The sequence below is a fragment of the Trachemys scripta genome, chromosome 14 (assembly GCF_013100865.1).
Source record: "Trachemys scripta elegans isolate TJP31775 chromosome 14, CAS_Tse_1.0, whole genome shotgun sequence".
NCBI classification, from domain to species: Eukaryota; Metazoa; Chordata; order Testudines; family Emydidae; genus Trachemys; species Trachemys scripta.
This window is the reverse complement of record NC_048311.1, coordinates 140,816-160,223: the sequence shown is the minus strand read 5'-3', so window position 1 is coordinate 160,223 and position 19,408 is coordinate 140,816. Positions and strand designations below refer to the sequence as shown.

The window sequence follows — 19,408 nt, the reverse complement described above, 5'->3', positions numbered from 1 at the left end:
CTGCAGTAGCTTGGTAGGCAACATTAGCCTCTCCTTAGTACAGGAATAAGGTCCCCTGAAATTCTCAGGCCGCTTGTGTGTATGCGAGGGTCACCATCTAAGCTAGGCTGACACCCGGGGGACTCAAACAGAGACATCTAGGGCCCAAAATACGAGAGTCTACAGCTTGAGCTGAACAGCCAGGCTGCCTGACAGCCACTGGAACAGCCTCTGATCCTCAGGTGCGGCACAGAGGGGACTCATAACACGCACTGCCCATGGGTGTTGTTTATACAGTGACACTGCACAGCTACACAGTTCAAGGGCTCCATCTGAGCAGGAGTCACCTTGCTCAGCCAGGAGGACAGGGCCTCACAGACAGTTGTACTAATGCAATGCCATGGACTCTACTAGTGTTTGTGTTCTGTGTGGCCCCTTCTCCTCTCCCATCCCTGCACATCCATAAAAACACAGAGTCACAGATTTCAAGGCCAGAAGGAATGACCAGATCATCCAGTCTGATCTCCTGTACTCCAACACCAAACCCAACAACTAAAATTAGACCAAAGTGTCACAGCCCTCAGGAGACTAGACAGTTTTGTGCCACCGGCAGAGAATAAGAGAGACTGAGGTGCATCTGTGCCTGAGGTCCCCGTAAAGGCAGGGAAATGATTGAGATACACCCAGAAAATCCTGGCAAGTGACCTGCATTACACTCTGGAGATGAAAGCAAAACCCTCCTAAGGTCCCTGCCAATCTGACCGGGGGAGAAATTCCTACCTGACCCCCAGATGGTGATCAGTTAGATCATGAACCTGTGGGCAAGAACCAGCCAGGCACGCACCTGAGAGAGAGAATGGCTCGGTGCCACCTCAGAGCCCTGCCACATCCCACCCAATGGCCCATCTCCAGCGAGGGCCGCCCCGATGCTTCAGAGATTTAAAAAATGCTCCCAGAATACACTGGGTTGGAGGGGGAGGAATCCCTTCCTTATCCCTTCCAGTGGCCAGAGGAGACCCTGAAACATGAGCTTTTGGGAACATAAGACATATGCCACAACTGAGCCCCAGGGCTGATGAGCCCTACCCCCCACCATCACAAGCAGCCCCATCATACAATCCCACTCAGACATGTGTCCAGCTCTATCTTCAAACTAGTTCTGTCATTGGACCCCCACAACTCCTATTGTGTGGCTGCTCCAGAACCTCACCCCGCTGGTGATTTGAAACGTTCCTGTAATTTCTAGCCAGTATCTCCATCTCCCACACGCCCAAATGTACATGTGAGCCAGGCTAACACAGTTTGGCTCCTTGTCCCCCACCTAGTGGTTAGGCCATGAATGGTGCTGTAAAAGACAATGGGCCCAGTACCCAGCGGGTGGCAATGGATATACAGCTCCATTGGAGGCAGTAGGTCAGATCCACAAATGCTGCAATTTGCTTTTGTGCCACCAAAGTCAATGGGACTACACTGAAGTGTTGAGGATCTACCCCAAATGTCTTCTCACCTACCCCAGTCTTAAACCAGTCTGACTCCTCTGGTTCCAATTAAGCCACTCTTGATTTATACACACAAGCAAGACAACTCCCATCATTCTTTTCATTGGCCATGAAACAGGTGCTAGTGGCCAAACAGTGTAACGGGTATTGTTTGGCACAGAATGAAAGTCTGATTCCTCTCGTGCACACAATTTACACCCATTTACTCCACAACTAGACCAGATTTTCAACTGGAGTAAATCACTGCAGCAGTAGTGACATCAATGGAGTTAATCTGGATTTGCATTGGTGCAACTGAGGCAAAAATCAGGCGTGTTTGTGTGCAAGCTGTGTGATCATGGAAATAACTGACATTAATGAACAGATACTCCTCAAGGCAGCTTTCATCTCCTTGTTCCTCATACTGTAGATAATTGGATTCATGATTGGTGGCAATACGGAATAGAGAAAAGACACCACAAGATCCAGAGCAGATGGGGAGCTGGAGATGGGTTTCAGGTAGGCAAAGGCCCCAGTGCAAACAAACAAGGAGACCACAGTGAGGTGAGGAAGGCAGGTGGAGAAGGCTTTATGCTGGCCCTGCTCAGAGGGGATTCTGAGCACTGATTTGAAGATCTGAACATACGACACAATTATAAAACCAAAGCAGCCTAAGACTAAACACACACTAAAGGCAAGATCCCAACTTCACTCAGATATGTGTCAGAGCAAGGGAGCTTCAGTAGCTGTCGGATTTCACAGAAGAACTGATCCACCATGATCCTTCTGCATCCTCAAAAGGTCAATGTAAACATGTTCCTGGTGTTAAGCACAGAGTAGAGAATCCCACTGATCCAGGCACCGGCTGCCATTTGTCCACAAGTTCTGCTGTTCATCATTCTCTCATAGTGTAGTGGTTGCCTGATGGCAACATATTGGTCGTATGCAATGACATTATTTTCTAATAGTGCAGTGGCTGGCAGATGGTGACATATTGGTCGTATACCATGATGATGAGAAGGGAAACATCTGTTCCCAGCAAGAAAAAGAGGAAAAACACTTTGGCAACACATCCAGCATAGGAAATAGACCTGGTGTTCCTGAGGGAGTTGTCCATGGATTTGGGGATGATGACCGAGATGGAGCCAAGTCTTAGTATGGACAGATTCATGAGGAAGAAGTACATGAGTGTGTGAAGGTGGTGGTCGAAGGCTATGCCCATGAAGATAAGAAGATTCCCCATTAGGGCTGCCAGATAAAGAACTAGAAACTCCACAAAGTGCAAAATTTGCAGCTCCCGAACATCAGAGAATCCCAGGAGAAGGAACTCGGTCAGGGTGGTTCAGTTGGACATTTTCTTTCTCAGGACATCAGGTGATGGTTGTAGAGGGAGGGACAAGAGCAAGAGCCAGGATTAGATCAGTAAAATAACTCTCCTTTTTAAAAAACACCTTAATTTTCTTGAGTCAGACCCTTAGCTTGTGAAGATTGGTGTAATATGGAAATGAGGATGGGGAAAACAGCCCCACTGATTCCAGTGGAGTTACTCCTGATTTACACTGCGGTGAGAGAAAGTAGAATCAGCTCAATGGACTCCAGTGCAGTTACTCCTCATTTACACCAGGGTGATTAAGAGGAGAATTAGAAACAATTGCATTTGAAGTATTTGTATACCTCTGTTACACAGAGGTGGGCCAATTCTGGATAATGGTGTATAAATATTAATATTCTCAGTTTACTGAGGGAAATCGAGGGTCTGGATGGCCTGATTCTGGTGTCGGGGCACTGCTGTGAAGTGGGGTAATTTCACTGCATGCCATGGAATTACTCCTCATTGATACTGCTCTAAATGGAAGCAGCATTTTGCATGGACGTGAGCAAACCCAGGCATAATTACACATTAAACTCGAGTCAGGAATACAGTTCAGGAGTCCTGCCTCAGCTTCCAATGCCCAAATTGAGGTAAGAGTAAAAATATGAAAAAAATATCTATTGGCACTTACAATTTCTTCCTTAAAACGCCACTCTGTAACTCACAAATATATTTCATTGCAAGAGCAAACTTACAGTGCCGGTGTGTGTGGAACCCTGCCAGACTGAGATGTCTTTTCTCCTCCAGCTACAGACTGCAATTGGTTGCCCATCTCTCTAGCCCCATGCACACCGCTCTATCGATCTATCTCTCTATCTAATGCCCTATCACTGTATTATGAGAGGCTGTTCCCCCCTCATACTGAGGCTGAGCTGATGCAAATACAGTGAGATCTGTGCTCTCTGCAGATGAGCTGTGTGTCAAAAATGTTGGTGCTGTGGGAAGGTGGTTTATCCATGTCTGTTTCCTATGGATTTGTCGGACTCACTCCCTGGAGCCCTCAAGGGTCCAGAGGAAAGGATAAATTTGTCTTGCCCTCTAGTTCCCTGGAGAGATTTCAGAAACTAAAATAATCACAATTAAAACAAGGCAGCAGGGTCTATAGGAAAGATTGTGAGGCAAACACTAAGGGCACACAGGACTGTACTCCAGACTTCTGGCATCAATTCCTAGCCCTGCCGCTGACCTGCTGTGTTACTTTGGGAAAGTCATTCGCTAGGGCTGTCTTTCCCCTCCCACCCTTTGCCTGTCTTTTCTACTGTAAGCTCTTTTGGGCGGAGACTGTGTCTTACATAATATAATGGGCCTCTTATATCAGGTGCAACTATCAGATAATTAATTAACTATTAAAAAGCTAAGGGTCAAGGTGTCCTGAGATTTGATCCCAACTATTCCCCTGACTTTGTTCAGTCCCTTCACCGCTCCTTTCCTCAGTTTGTCATCTGTCCAATGGGAATAATAGTTACTTGGAGGATAATTCATAATCAGTAGTGATGGTGGGGGGAAGTCATTTTTGGTTTTATGAAAACCTGGAAATGGAAAACATTTTTGTATATTTTTCCAGGTTTGGGGGGGAAAGTTTTCAATATCAGAAATCTTTTCCCAAAACTATAAAATGTTTACCATAAACTTGCATTTTTACTAGAGACGTTTATTGAAAACCAAACATTTTTCAGTCTCCAGTTTTATATTTTGCCCACCCCCCATCCAAAAGCAATATTATGGGATGTTACTAAACAATGACATTTCCCATAAAAATATAATTTTCATTTTTGACCAGCTTTAATAATGAGTAATTAAAACTAAATTCAATGCATTTGAGTTGATGTGGATGCAACAATCATTGCAATTTTATTTGACAGCATCTGCTTGTCATAGGAACTGTCTGACTAGGTAAGATGTTTTGACCATCCAGTCCAGTATTCTGCCCCTGATAGTGGCCGGTACCACCTGATTCAGACGAAAGTTTAAGAGGCCCCTTAGAGGACAGTTCTTGCATAACCTGCCCATGGCGGAGTCTCATGGTCAGCTAGTGTATGGTCTATGGCGTGAGGAAGGTGAGTTTCTATCCCTCATAGAGTTTTATCTACTCCAAAGTAACTGCATGCTTTCATTATCCAGATAGGCTGAAATATTCAAAGGAACATACTGGATTTGTGTGTCTAAATCCCATTGGCTTTTGACAGGAGAGGAGTGCCCAGCTCCATTAATCCTCTTTGAATATCTCGCTTAGTTCATTATTAATTACTTATTTTGTAGATTCCATTACTGACAATTTTCATTTCAAGATTAGATATTTTACTAAAGGATCTGCTTTAGGTATTATTTTGGAGATGTTCTGTGGACTGGGTTATACAGGAGGTCAGACTAGACAGTCACTATGGTCCCTTCTGGCCATGGAATCTATTAATCTAATTTGATCTCCACCAAAAATAGGAACAACATTTATCCAAAAATTGACAAAATGGTAGATTTTTTAAAAAGGATTCTAAATTTCTATGAATAAAAAAAAATAAAATTTTCTTTAAATAATGGTGTAGGAGGATTCTGATCCTCTCTCCTGTTTTTGACCAGATTTATTCAAATTAATTCCGGGAGATTTGAGCTGAATTAGTCAACATCTTTCTCGTGGTGATGTAGGCTATTTTGTGTTCCTGGAGGAGCCAGCATGACCGGTGATGGGACTTTCAAGGTTGCCTATAGATATTTGGACACCAAAATTCCTATTAGTTTTAATGGGAATTGGTCATCCTAGGCCCCTAGGTGAAAATCTCCACCCATAGTTTTACGATCAAAACCTGCAACACTTTTCTGGTGGCATTTTTAAGGCTGTTATTCAATATTTTTATTAACGACTTGAATAACATAGGAGAAAATATGCTTATAAAACTTGCATATGACACTAAGCTGGGAAGGGTTACAAACACTTTTGAGGACAGGATCAGAATTTGAAATGACCTTGACAAATTGGAGAATTGGTCCCAAATCAGCAAGAGGAAATGCAATAAAGACAAGTGCAAAGATCTTCTCTTATCAACGAAAAATCAAATGTACAACTACAAAATGGGGAATCACTGGCTAGAGTGGATCACAAATTGAATATTAGTCAACAATGTGATGTAGTTGCGAAAAAGTTTAATATCATTTGGAGTGTATTAAAAAGAATGTCATATGTAAGACACAGGAGGTAATTGTCCCACTCTACTTGGCACTGGTGAGGCCTCAGCTGGAGTACTGTGTCTGGTTCTGGGTGCCAGACTTTAAGAAAGATGTGGACAGATTGGAAAGAGTTCAGAGGAGACCAACAAAAATGATCAAAGGTTTAGAAAACCTGACCTATGAGGAACAGTGAAAAGCAGAAGAATGGGGTTTAACTTGAAAAGAGGACCAGCAACCTCAGTCCATAGCAGAATAAAAGAAAATTTATTTAAAATTCTGTTTGAATGGTACCTCACACAGCCAGGTTAAATATATATAATGGGATTCTCTAATGTTCGGTGGCTGCGTATTTTACACTTTGTGCTGTTTCTAGGGATTTACCTGGTATCCCTGAGAGGGAATCTCCTTCTTATCATCCTTGCACTGCTTGACCATCACATTCACACCCCCATGTACTTCTTCCTGATAAATCTGTCTGTCTTAGACCTTGGATCTATCTCCTTCACTGTTCCCAAGTCCGTGGCCAACTCCCTGTTAAATACCACGTCAATTTCTTATGCTGGATGTGTTACCCAAGTCTTTCTCTTCATCTTCTTCACTGCGGTTGACTTTGCTTTTTTCACCATCATAGCGTATGACTCATATGTCGCCATCTGCCAACCACTGCACTATGAGATGACAATGAACAGGAGAGCTTGTGTCCAAATGGCATCCAGTGCCTGGATCACTGGAATTCTGCTTTCTATACTGCACACTGGGAACACATTTGCAATAACCTTCTGTGGCTGCAACATGGTGGGTCAGTTCTACTGTGAAATCCCCCAAATATTCAAGCTCGCCTGCTCTGACCTGTACCTTGGTGAAACTGTGGTTCTTTCCTTTAACATATTCTTTGGCTTAAGTTGCTTTTACAATTGTGTCATATGTTCAGATCTTCAAAACAGTGCTGAGAATTCCCTCTGAGCAGAGTTGCCATAAAGCCTTCTCCACCTGCCTTCCTCACTTTATTGTGGTCTCCTTGTTATTTTGCACAGCTTTTTTTTGCTTACGTGAAGCCCACCTCCCACTCTCCATCAGGTCTGGATCTTATGGTAGGTGTGCTTTCTTCAAGGGTGCCTCCTCTCATGAATCCGATCATCTACAGCATGAGGAACAAGGAGATTAAAGGCACCCTGAAGAAACTAATTGGATGGAGGTTATTCATCAAAAATTAAATTGTCAGATTTCTCCCTTCACCATGATTTCAATCTGTGTTTCCTTACTGATATAATCAAATGATGACTTTATTGCCTCAATGGGAAGATGCTGTTCAATCTTTTTTATACAAAATGCTGTGTTTACAGTGGAAATAATCCAGACTAAATTCACTGAAGTCAGTGGAGTTACTCTAGGTTTACACCAGTGTAAATCAGATAAGAATCAATTGATCGATCTAGCTATAAATGGCAAAAACAAAACCAAAAAAAAAAAAAACCCGAAAATCCTTTGTTAAGGTTGCCCAGTGATAGTTCAGACACAGTGTTCGAGCATAGGGCAAGTGCAGATAGCGCCTGTCCATTGCAGTGACAAGGCAGAGCCTGAATGTAGGTGTTATGGGTTTTGAGGGGCATCGCCCAAAGGGGGCAGAGTTAAGGTTATGTGGGCAATTACCTTATCTTACCTTAATTCTGTATGTCCTGGTTTTCTGAAGCTTCAGTTTTGCTGAACGGGACCTTCTGGATGGGCACGAGCTCTCACTGGGAGACCTTAACTCTGTTTCAGTGAAGTTTTTGGCTATTTAATTTTCTAGTTGTTTGAAGAGAAAGAAAAAAATTAGTATGAGTAAGTGGTCCTTGTTTCAGCTGTAGATAGCAATGGATATGGAGGACAAGAGAAGCAAAAGGCTCTTTTCAGAACCACCATGTTTTTCTGGACAGGAACTCTATTCTGTGCCTTTCTGGGTCCCCCTCACATCCACCCCCAGAACCTCTCCATAAGTGCAGCACAAAGTCGGATGCATCCATCTGCCATATTGGACACTCAAAGAAGTGGCCTGTTAATCTTAATTAGCTGTTCTGAGCTGAGTGAATACCGTTCCAGGAGATGGTGCAGCCAGAATCAATAGCTCCGAGAGGTGTGAACTGTTTCACTCTTACCAGTCACCCCAGGGCCAGCAGGGTCTTCTTGGTGTTGTTCGTGCACACTTTCCATGTGACTCTTCTCAGTTTCACACCCCAAGAGGCGGCGCTTCCCTAGATCCGGCACACATGAGGAAGTGGTAAGGGAGACGGGTTAAGCCCCCCAGAAGGGCAAGGACAAATCCCTCAAGATCACGTGAGAGGAGCAGGTAGTGTTCCTTTTCCACCAACTCTTCCACCCCCATCATCCCCCCCATCTCCCAGTGAGCGTGTGCATGGGTTATTTATTTTCATTTCAAAAATAGTTTCAGCACTTTCTCAATATTCAGCTGTTCTCAAGGGATAGTTCCCCAACATTAGAATCCCTTCAACAGAGGCAGATTCCTCCTGTTTTTAGACACAGATTTCTGCCCAAGGTTAGATTTTGACTCACAGGACCTAGATGTGTTGCCAGAACATTCTCCTTTCATCAGCTATGGGTCTGCAAGTAAGAAACAGCTTTCAACCATCTCCTCCTCTTGCAAGTCACATGCACAGTGCAATCCGTTTGGCGTTACTCCAAGAACTTCAAAGGCTGACACGACTAACTGAGAATTAAACACTGTGGCTAATAACGCTGTCACTTTATTTCCCCCTGAGGGTCAGTGGGTGGACTGCACTCTGCTGAGTTGGCCCTTGAGCTTTGGAGACCCTGCATGAGGATCTGGGCCCCGGTTTGATCTCTAGCTATGCACAATGAATTGGCACCAAAATGCACCAAATGTACGAAAAGTTAGAAATACTCCACTGTAGTCAACTGATTTCCCTCTCACTCACCCTGGTGTAAATCAGGAGTAACCCCACTGGAGTCAATGGGGCTGATTCCCCCATCACTCATCTCAGGGTAATTCAATGGTGTTACGCTGGAGTATGTCTGATTTCGGGGAGAAGAGATTCAGGCCCTTTGACTCCAGCGTCTGATGCATCCTCCACCCCCTGAACACTCTTACTCTAGTCCCCGGGTGTCTAATTCCCTCTGTCACACACAGCCCAGACCTGCAAACAACCCTCCCAGCCCCTAATCCCCTTCCTCCCCTCTCACAACCCTCCACCTCATGGACGCTCTCGGTCCCTGTTTTTTGAGAGTTCCCCTCCCTGGCCCAGAGCCAATTCTCCACTGAGAGTTCCTGACTCAGCTTCCTCAGAGATTCCTGTTGAACCCCTTTGCCCACCAGTCCCCTCTTCTGCTCAGCTCCACTCCCCTGATATGGCCCAAGCCCCAGGGATCAGTTCACGACCTCTGCTTCCTCCTGTCAAAGTTCCAAACACCAGACATTCTCTCCTGATTCTGTCCTTTGGCCAGCCCTGGCCATCATTTCCTTCCTACACCACTCTCCTCCTTCCTGTGTCTGGCCCTCTCTAGAGCTGGGAGAGGCTTTCAGTCCCTCATCCCATTTAGTCCATCACCTCTCAGCCAAGCCTGCCCAAGGAGGGGAGCAGAGAGCGCCCATCTGTGGAGTAGATCCCTGTCTGCTAGGAACTGCAGAGAGACCCATCAACTCAGGACATCCAGCGAAGGGACACCGCAATGGCTGCTGTATAATACGGTGATGGGGGCATGAGAGAGAGAGAGAACCAAACAAACAATCCTGGGAGTGGATAGATAGATAGATAGATAGATAGATAGATAGATAGATAGATAGATAGATAGATAGATAGATAGATAGATAGATCAGACTGGCAAAAATTCCACAAAGACCAGCACAGTAAGTTTGCCATTTAAATATGTTAGAGTATTAATATAGAAGGGTAATTTAAGAATATACATTTGAATTAGGTTTGGAACTCTTTAAGACATTTGCTATCAAGTTAATCAATCATCTAGAGCCTATCAGAATTTCTTTTATAAAAAAAAATCTCCAATTCATGTTTGGGCAACTGAGAAAAAAACATTTTCAGCTAAATATTGCAGAAAACTGATATTTTTCTGCCTAGATCCACCCATATGAAGTATCCATGAAATATATTTGAGGATACCTGAGACTTTCTATGAAAATTTGATTAATTGATAACACAATTCTCCTTTGAAAACAATTTAAGTAGAAAATTTCTCACCACCCTTAATTGTAAACTGAGCTTTTAACAAAGACTGGGGAATGCAAATATTGTCCAATAATACAATAATTTCAAACCCGTAGACTCTCTTGAATGTCTTCTTATTTCTGATTCAAAGGGGTAGCTGCCAGATGGTAAAACTGATTAAGCAACAAAGCTGATAGCCCACAGAATTTGTTTTGTACCAACTTGTGCCTTTAAATTCAGGATGAGAGTTGAACCAAGCAGCCAAAACCAATCTATCCTGACATGGAAGACAGTTGGATTTGGGGAGATTAAGAGGAACAGAACCCAGACATCTTGGTCTAGCACCATATCTGGTGTGCAACACTGCTGCCAGATTCAGTAGATCTTCATGTTGTTCATAAAGAGAGGCTTGGTCAGTTGCAGAAATGCTCAGCCAGATTTATTGTCAGCAAAGTATGTAACTAGCACCCTGTCCAACAGGTCACAGGGCACTAACACATGTATGCCCATGACAAGGTAAAGACTCAGTCACCATAACAGGATCCTGTGCCCTTGGCCGATTCAAAGATGCCCCACCATGACTTCTCCTTTTATACATTGATAGAAACAAATTTCATATTACATTCTAGATGTTGTTAGTTACCAGCCCTACACCTTGTACCTGCTGGGTCAAGAAAAACATCTTCATCCATTATCCTGTGCTCCCTTCCTTACCTTACGAGGGGTCAATGTGCTCCTGTATCATCTTTTGGGAATTTGTTTACAAAGTTATTTGAGAAATCTGTGTGTTCTTGTTCCATCCTCTCCAATCAGGAATGTGCTTACTTGGTTAGTCAATACCTGGTGTGTTACTATTCTGCCAAGGTCAGGCCTTCTTTGGTTTGCAGCCTTTCGTTCACACTGTGAGTTATGGCTAGGGCCAGGGCCAGCTCCAGGCACCAGCAAAGCAAGCAGATGACTAGGGTGGCCAATGAAGAGGAGGGCGGCACATCCGGCGGCAATTCAGCAGCAAGGCCGTCACTGCCTCTCAGAGCGAAGGACCTGCAGCGGAATTGCCACCGTAGAATGAAGCGGCGGTAGAGCGGCCGCTGCTTGCGATCGCAGCTTTTTTTATTTTTTTTTATTTTTCTGCTTGGGGCGGCAAAAACGCTGGAGACGGCCCTGTCTAGGGCTCCAGCAAGGCCTCTACTTACGGCAGCCGAACCCTGGCCATTGCCCTTGTCTTTCCCTTCACAGCCATCACATAGTGTACTGAGGAAGAAAATGTCCAACCAAGTCACTGTGACCGAGTTCCTTCTCCTGGGATTCTCTGACATTCGGGAGCTGCAAATTTTGCATTTCTTGCTGTTTCTAGGGATTTACTTGGCAGGCCTGACTGGGAATCGTCTCATCATCACAGCCATAGCTCTCAACCACCGTCTTCACACACTCATGTATTTCTTCCTGAAGAATCTGTCTGTCCTAGACCTTAGCTCAATCTCCATTGTCGTCTCCAAGTCCATTGCCAATTCCCTCATGAGCACCAGGGCCATTACGTATTATGGATGTGCCGCCCAATACTTTCTCTTCCTTTTCTTCGCTGCAGCTGAGCTTCTCTTACTGACCATCGTGGCATAAAACCGGTACTTCACCATCTGCCAACCACTGCACTACGAGTCAATGATGAACCGGACACCTTGTGTCCAAATGGCAGCTAGTATCTGGATCAGTGGGGTTCTCAATTCTGCACTGCACACTGGGAACACATTTGCAATAATCTTTTATGGAGATAATGAGATGGCTCAGTTCTTCTGTGAAATCCCCCAGCTCCTCAAACTTGCTTCTTATGACTCATATCTCAGTGAAACTGGGGCTATTGCCTTTAACGTGTACTTTGTCTTAAACTGCTTTGTCTTTAAAATTGTGTCATATGTTTTGATATTCAAAACAGTGCTGAGAGTCCCCTCTGAGCAGGGCTGGCATAAAGCCTTCTCCACCTGCCTTCCTCACCTCATTGTGGTCTCTCTGTTTGTTTGCACTGCTAGTTTTGCCTATATTAAACCCACCTCCAGCTCAATCTCATGTCTGTATCATGTGGTACCAGTTTTTTATGCCCTGGTGCCTCCCATGATGAATCTGATCTTTTATAGATGAGGAACAAGGATATCAAATTTGCCCTGTGGAAAATGATTGGGTTGCGGCTATTCTCCAAAAAATAAAATGGCCAACTTTATCCCATTACCATCGTCTCATTCTGTGTTTCTTTATAAATATAATAAACTCTTGACATTATTTTCTCCAGGAGAACATAACGTGCAATCCGTTTTGGCACACTGAGGTATTTACACTGGTAAATATCTAGAAAAAACTCCACTCAGATCAATGGAGTTATTACAGATTTACACCTATATAAATATCCTGTCTTCACACAGTGGTCAATGTCATATGCTTCACAGAGAATGAACAGGACAGGGCAATTATTGAGTGACCCATCCTGTATTGTCCAATTCCAGCATCTGGCAATAAGAGACTTAAGGACACCCAGAGCATAGGGTTGCATGCCTGACTCTCTTGGTTAATAGCCATTAATGGACCTATTATCCATAAACTTATCATGTCTAGCTATCCATCCATCCCCATACATACCCCTCCATCTATTGATTGATGGATCTGTCTGAGTCTTATGTACTGCCACCCATCACCATGGTATCAGAACACTTTCCATATAAAATCAGTTACCATATCAAATTCACACATGGGGTCTCTGGCTCTTCTCCTTATTTCAGTATGGGGAGTAAAGATTCTGCCCCCTCCACGGCCCCGAGGCCAGAGGAGCTCTCTGCTCCCAGTACAGAACCAAGGCCGGAAAAGCTGTCAGCCTCCGCCATGGCGATGGACTCAAAGTGACAGTTGTTGCCCCTTGTGGCAGAGCTCTTTTGCTGTAATGAACCCCTGGCTTTAACGAATAAATGGCTTGGATCCAGGGGTTCATTCTAACGAGGATGTACTGTATTTTCTTGGTTGGTTCATTTGTTTCTTTATTCCAGATGTTTTTGGTGGGTGGGGGGTTGGGAGGGCGAGGTGTGTTTGATTATATGGGAGTATTCTTTGATGTCATCAAATATCGGGTATTACCAGATCAGGCCCCGGACCGAGCATGCACCTATCTTCCCCTGGTTTATGGTTCACTAGCAGAGACAGGGGCCTCCCTGACAGGACTTAGGCATCTCTCTCTGAGCTAGAACAAACTCCTGTCCTCGGCATCTCCCATTGGCTAGCTCAGGCGCCTCCCCTCCTAGTGTGCTGGATTTTGTGACTCCCAATCTTAGGTATCTGTCTCTCCTTATCCGTCATATAGGGAGCCTGGAGTCCTGACTCAGGCTGTGTGTGAACCTATTGTTGTCCCAGTGATTTTCTAGGTGCCTAAAAGTTAGATGTTTCCACACTGCAGGTCACCATGCCTGGTTCTTTTTATGGATCCAGGCCTCAGGGGGTATTTAGGCACCTAGTAGGTTTTTCAAAAGCAACTAGGCAGCTAACTCCCTTTGAAATCAATACATTTGGACACCTGGATGCTTTAGAAAAACCTACCAGGCACCTAACACCTTTGAAAACTGGGCCTGAAGTGATGAAGTGCAGGTGTCTATACTGGGCAATGATACCCTGGTGTGCAACTGTGGGTCCATTGACTCATGATCTTCGATATCCACCAAAGATCATAGAATCACAGAAATGCCGGTGTGGAAGTACAGAAAGAACTGACAGGAAGGAACTGCAATGCATGACTGTTCGTTAGGCAGAGTCAGGCTAACTGTAACCCTAATAACGTGAGATTTGTAGAAGCAAGGATTGTGTGAGGCAAGTGGGAAAGAACTGTGTGAGAAGTTGTTGCGACCTTGTGTAGATAACGTGTAGAAAGTATTGTATCTAGGCTAAAGTCAAAACAAGTGAGAAAAATAAGATATCAAGATGGCCTATGTATAAACAAAATGCAGCTGTTGTTTGTTATTGTCTGTAATGAAAGGTATAAATGCTTGCTGTAATTGTTTACCTGTAGAGAGACCTGCTTAGCTCTCTCCCTCTGCGCAATTGTGAGAGAAAATAAAGTATCTGACTTGCAGTACCCAAACAAAAAGCGAGAACACTGTTATTCTCCGACACCGGGCTGGGAGGGACTGGAAGCCAAGAGGAATCGGGTGCCTGGCTCTTTGAAAATCTCATCTTAAATTCCTCGAAAGAATAGTCCTCCCCTTTGAAGAACATTCCAATATCTCTGCTGATTCTGTGGCTGGCGACAGCTCACCTGACATAGAATCACAGAACCATAGAAATGTGAAGCTGAAAAGGACCTTGAGAAGCTGAGGCAGGACCTAGTAAATCTAGATCAGCCCTGACAGTTGCTTGTCCAACCTGTTCTTCAAAACATCTACAAAGATGGGAATTCCACAACCTCCCTTGACAGGACCTATGGTCCAAAACCCCTAGGGACCTTTACAATTCTAAACTAAAGCCTGTTTTCAGTCGCTTGTTTGTTTGGTTCTTAACTGAGAGCCCTGGAGAACTAAATCCTTTTTTGAACCCATAAAGCTACTGCATTTCTCCAAGGCAGTGTGTCTCACACCTAACCCAGAGGTGCAATGTCTAGGGAGAAGACAGGAGGTTGGTCTAAGACCAGAGCTGTGATTTTCTAAGAGGCCTAAGGAGTTAAACACAAGTTCCCAAGGACTCCTTTAACTCCATTAGGCCCTACTCCAGAAAGGAGCCACTATGTTCATTGTTTGGACAACATACCCACCATCAGTGCCTCTGACACAGAATGCAGGAGATCCAGTTTATTGGAACTTATTACTGGTAGAGGAGATTTCTAGGAAGCCGCACAGAAGCTGTGTGGGAGTGGTGAGCTTGTTTGGTAGCTGGCCATTCATTTGGTTTTAAGCTGGATAAGCCCCTTTTTGTGTGGTTTGTCCCCTGTCTGGTACTGAGACAAAACCAGACATGTTTTTGTCCAGTATCAAGGACGAGGGACGCATGCAAGGTCACACTGGCAGGCAGGGCTATATGGTAGGGGCCAGGCCACAGCTTTCCCAGAAGTACCAGAATATCAGGTGTGACGTTGCTTTCTAGAAATAATAAACCCCATAATGCTTTATAGAAATATGCTTATAAGTGGAAATATGACATGACTGGAATATGTTTTATGTTAGATTGCCATGTAACACATCTCTGCAAAAGTTATGATCTACTGGATATATTCATCCTATTTACATGCATGCATCATTTTTGTATTCAAAGTTATGAATATTGGCTATGTACTTGTTTGATTTTAAGTAGCCTCAGTGAAGCAGTTGGTCAGCTTCTGGAGAAAAGACTATTCCCAGTAAGTGCCCAATCAAGAAACACTTAAGCTACCAATGAACTCTGAGAGATGCCAATCCACATCTGAGCTTTCCTGGGAAGGTGGCATTCTCCAGTAAAGTTCTGAGTCATGCATGGACATGTGACTTGCCCAGGTGACTCCAAAACTCCATCTTGCAACTGGAATCTGCATAGAAGTGGTTTCCACCCACAAGAGAAAGTCTATTTAAGCCCTGGAAACCCCTCCATTTTGTCTTCAGCTGGCTCAAGAGATAGTCTCTCTACCTACAAAGGATACCCGAAAGAAACTGGAACAAAGGACAGTAACCACAGCTATGTGTGAGTAATTGCTGGATCCAGAAGCTTACTGGAACATCTCTAAGGGTGAGGTTTCATCTGGAATCATTTTCTTACTGTATTAGGCATAGACTTGTGTGTTTTATTTTATTATGCTTGGTAATTCATTTTGTTGTGTCTGTTATTACTTGGAACAACTTAAATCCTACTCTTTGTATTTAATAAAATCACTTTTGATTTAATAATTACCCAGAGTATGTATTAATACCTGGGGGGAGGGGCAAACAGCTGTGCATATCTATCTATCAGCATTATAGAAACTGAACAATTAATGAGTTTATCCTGTATAAACATTATACAGGGTAAAATGGATTTATTTGGGGTTTGGATCTCATTCGGAGTAGGGTACCTGAGTGTTGGAGACAGGAACACTTCTTAAGCTGTTTTCAGTTAAGCCTGCAGCTTTTGGCGGACGTGCTTCAGACCTGGGTCTGTGTTTGTAGCAGACAAGCGTGTCGGGCTGAAACCAGGCAAGACACTGCAGTCCCAAGCTGGCAGGGAAGACAGGGTCAAAAGTAGTCCAGGCACAACAGGTGGCAGTTCCCAAGGGGGTTTCTGTGATCGAACCCATCAGATCCGGTATTCTGGGAATGCCTCAGTGGCCAACCTAGTCGAGGGAAGAGCTGGGAAACATTTTTCTAAGCCTTTCGCAGATTGTTTAACTCAGCTAAAAACATAGCAGCATCTGTCATGAACAGATTGAGGAAACCATTTTCCATTGACAAGTTACTTTGACCAGCTCTACCAACCTGAGCTGAGATCAACACACACATCCCTGCCCATGCCACACATCTTCGGTCTCCAGGGTGCAGAGACACTAGGAATGGGCAGTCTGAGAAGATCCGGGAATAAACCTGCTCCTCCTCTCACTAAAGAATTCTTCCCCTCTTAGGTCTCACTCCTACTGATTCTCTACAGTAGCTTGGTCAGAAATATCAGTCTCTGATTAGTGCAGGAATACGGTTCCCTGAAGTTCTCAGGTCACTTATGCGTATGCGAGGGTCACCATCTAATTTTGGCTGGCACCCGGGGAACTCAATGAGAGACATCCAGAGTACGAGCTTCTATAGCTTGAGCTGAACAGCCAGGCTGCCTGACAGCCATGGGAACAGCCCCCTATCCTGTGGGTGGAGCACAGAGGGGTCTCAAAACACACACTGCTCATGGGCAGTATTTATGCAGCAACAGTGCGTGGTTGCAGAGGTCAGGGGCTTTGTCTGAGCTGGAGTCACCTATCCCCAGCCAGCAGGACAGGGCATCAGAGACAAATGTACTAATGCAACACTATGGGCTCTACTGGAGACTAGATGGTTTTGTACCATTGGCAGAGAATAGGAGAGACCGAGGGGCACCAGTGCCAGAGTCCCCCTTAATGGCAGGGAAATGATTGAGATACACCTAGAAAATCCTGGCAACCGACCTGCACCACATGATGCCAAGGAAAGTGACCCCCCCACAATGTCCCTGCCAATCTGACCAGGGGAAAAATTTCCTCCTGACCCCCACATGGTGATCAATTAGACCCTAAAAGCAGCAAAGAGTCCTGTGTCACCTTATAGACTAACAAACGTATCGGAGCATGAGCTTTCGTGGGTGAATACCCACTTCTTCGGATGCGTGACTACGAAAGCTCATGCTCCTATACATTTGTTAGTCTATAAGGTGCCACAGGACTCTTTGCTGCTTTTACAGATCCAGACTAACACCTCTACCCCTCTGAAGTTAGACCCTGAGTATGTGGGCAAGAACCAGCCAGCCAAGAACCCGAGAAAGAGAGAATGGTTCAGTGTCATCCCAGAGCCATGGCACATCCCACCCAATGTCCCATTTCCAGACAGGGCTGAGTTTTATGTGTATTGTTTTGGCACAGAATGAAAGTCTGATTCCTCTGGCACACAGAATTTACACCCATTTACTCCACAACTGGCCCAGATTTTGTACTGGTGTACATCACCCCAGGGACAGTGACATAAGCGGAGTTAATCTGGATTTGCATTCGTGCAACTGAGGTCAAAATCAGACCTGGTTGTGTGGAAGCTGCGTGGTCATGGAAATAACAGTCATTAATGAATACTTAAAGATACTACATAATCAAACTTTAATTAGAGAAAGACAGAAAATTAATTCTTACCTACACCCAGTCAGTCTCCTCAGGGCAGCTTTGATCTCTTTGTTCCTCATGCTGTAGATAACTGGATTCATGATTTGTGGCAATATGGAATAAAGAACAGCCACCACAAGATCCAGAGGAGATGGGGAGCTGGAGGTGGGTTTTAGGTAGGCAAAGGTCCCAGTGCAAACAAACAAGGAGACCACAGTGAGGTGAGGAAGGCAGGTGGAGAAGCCTTTATGCCGGCCCTGCTCAGAGGGGATTCTGAGCACTGATTTGAAGATTTGAACATACGACACAATCATAAAAACAAAGCAGCCTAAGCCTAAACACACAGTAAAGGAAAGAACCCCAACTTCACTCAGATATGAGCAGGTAAGCTTCAGCAGCTGGGGGATTTCACAGAAGAACTGATCCACCATGTTGCCTCCACAGAAGGTCAATGCAAACGTGTTCCCGGTGTGTAGCACAGAGAAGAGAATCCCACCGATCCAGGCACTAGCTGCCATTTGGACACAAGCTCTGCTGTTCATTATTCTCTCATATTGCAGTGGTTGGCAGATGGCGACATATCGGTCGTACGCCATGACGGTGAGAAGGAAAAAATCCGCTGCCAGCAAGAAGAGGAGAAAAAAGACTTGGGCAACACATCCAGCATAGGAAATGGACCTGGTGTTCATGAGGGAGTTGGCCATGGATTTGGGAACAGTGACAGAGATGGTGCCAAGGTCTAGGATGGACAGATTCATCAGGAAGAAGTACATGGGGTTGTGAAGGTGGTGGTCGAAGGCTATGACCATGAAGATGAGAAGATTCCCCACCAGGGCTGTCGGGTAAATCATTAGAAACACCACAAAGTGCAAAATCTGCAGCTCCTGAACATCAGAGAATCCCAGTAGAAGGAACTCGGTCACGGTGGTTCGGTTGGACATTTTCTTTCTCAGGACATCATGTTCTGGTTGCAGAGGGAGGGACAAGAGCAGGGGCCAAGATTAGATCAGTTAAATAGCTCTCCTTTTGTGAAAACCACCTTAATTTCCTTCAGTCAGACCCTTAGCTTGTAAAGATTGATGTAACATGGGAATGAGGATAGAGAAAACAGCCCCACTGACTCGAAGGGATTACTCCTGATTTACACTGGTGTGAGAGAAGGTAGAATCAGCTCTGTAGACTCCAGGGCAGTTACTCCTGATTTACACCAGGGTGATGGAGAGGAGAATTAGGAACAATTGCTTTTGAGGTATTTGTATATCTCTGTCACCCAGATGTGGGCAAACTCTGGATAAAGTTGTATAACTGTTACTATCTTCAATTTACCAAGGGGAATTGGGGGTCTTGCTGGCCAGATTCTGCTGTCAGGGTACTGCTGCGAATGTTGGGTAATTTCACTTCATGCCATAGAATTACTCCCCATTTAAACTGCTCTAAACGGTAGAAGCAT

At 44.6% G+C, this 19,408-nt stretch overlaps 1 protein-coding gene and 3 pseudogenes across 1 annotated transcript; 2 read left to right on the top strand and 2 right to left on the bottom strand.

The window, feature by feature from the left end:
* Window positions 1-1,784: 1,784 nt before the first annotated feature.
* On the bottom strand, window positions 1,785-2,679 carry LOC117887471 (annotated as a pseudogene).
* Window positions 2,680-6,438: 3,759 nt separating this feature from the next.
* Window positions 6,439-7,153, top strand: LOC117887470 (annotated as a pseudogene).
* Window positions 7,154-11,429: 4,276 nt separating this feature from the next.
* Window positions 11,430-12,299, top strand: LOC117887469 (annotated as a pseudogene).
* Window positions 12,300-17,984: 5,685 nt separating this feature from the next.
* On the bottom strand, window positions 17,985-18,899 carry LOC117887468 (olfactory receptor 14A16-like). The gene has a single exon (XM_034790116.1). It carries the CDS (start codon window positions 18,897-18,899, stop codon window positions 17,985-17,987), a length of 915 nt encoding a protein of 304 aa, XP_034646007.1.
* Between the last annotated feature and the right edge of the window lie 509 nt (window positions 18,900-19,408).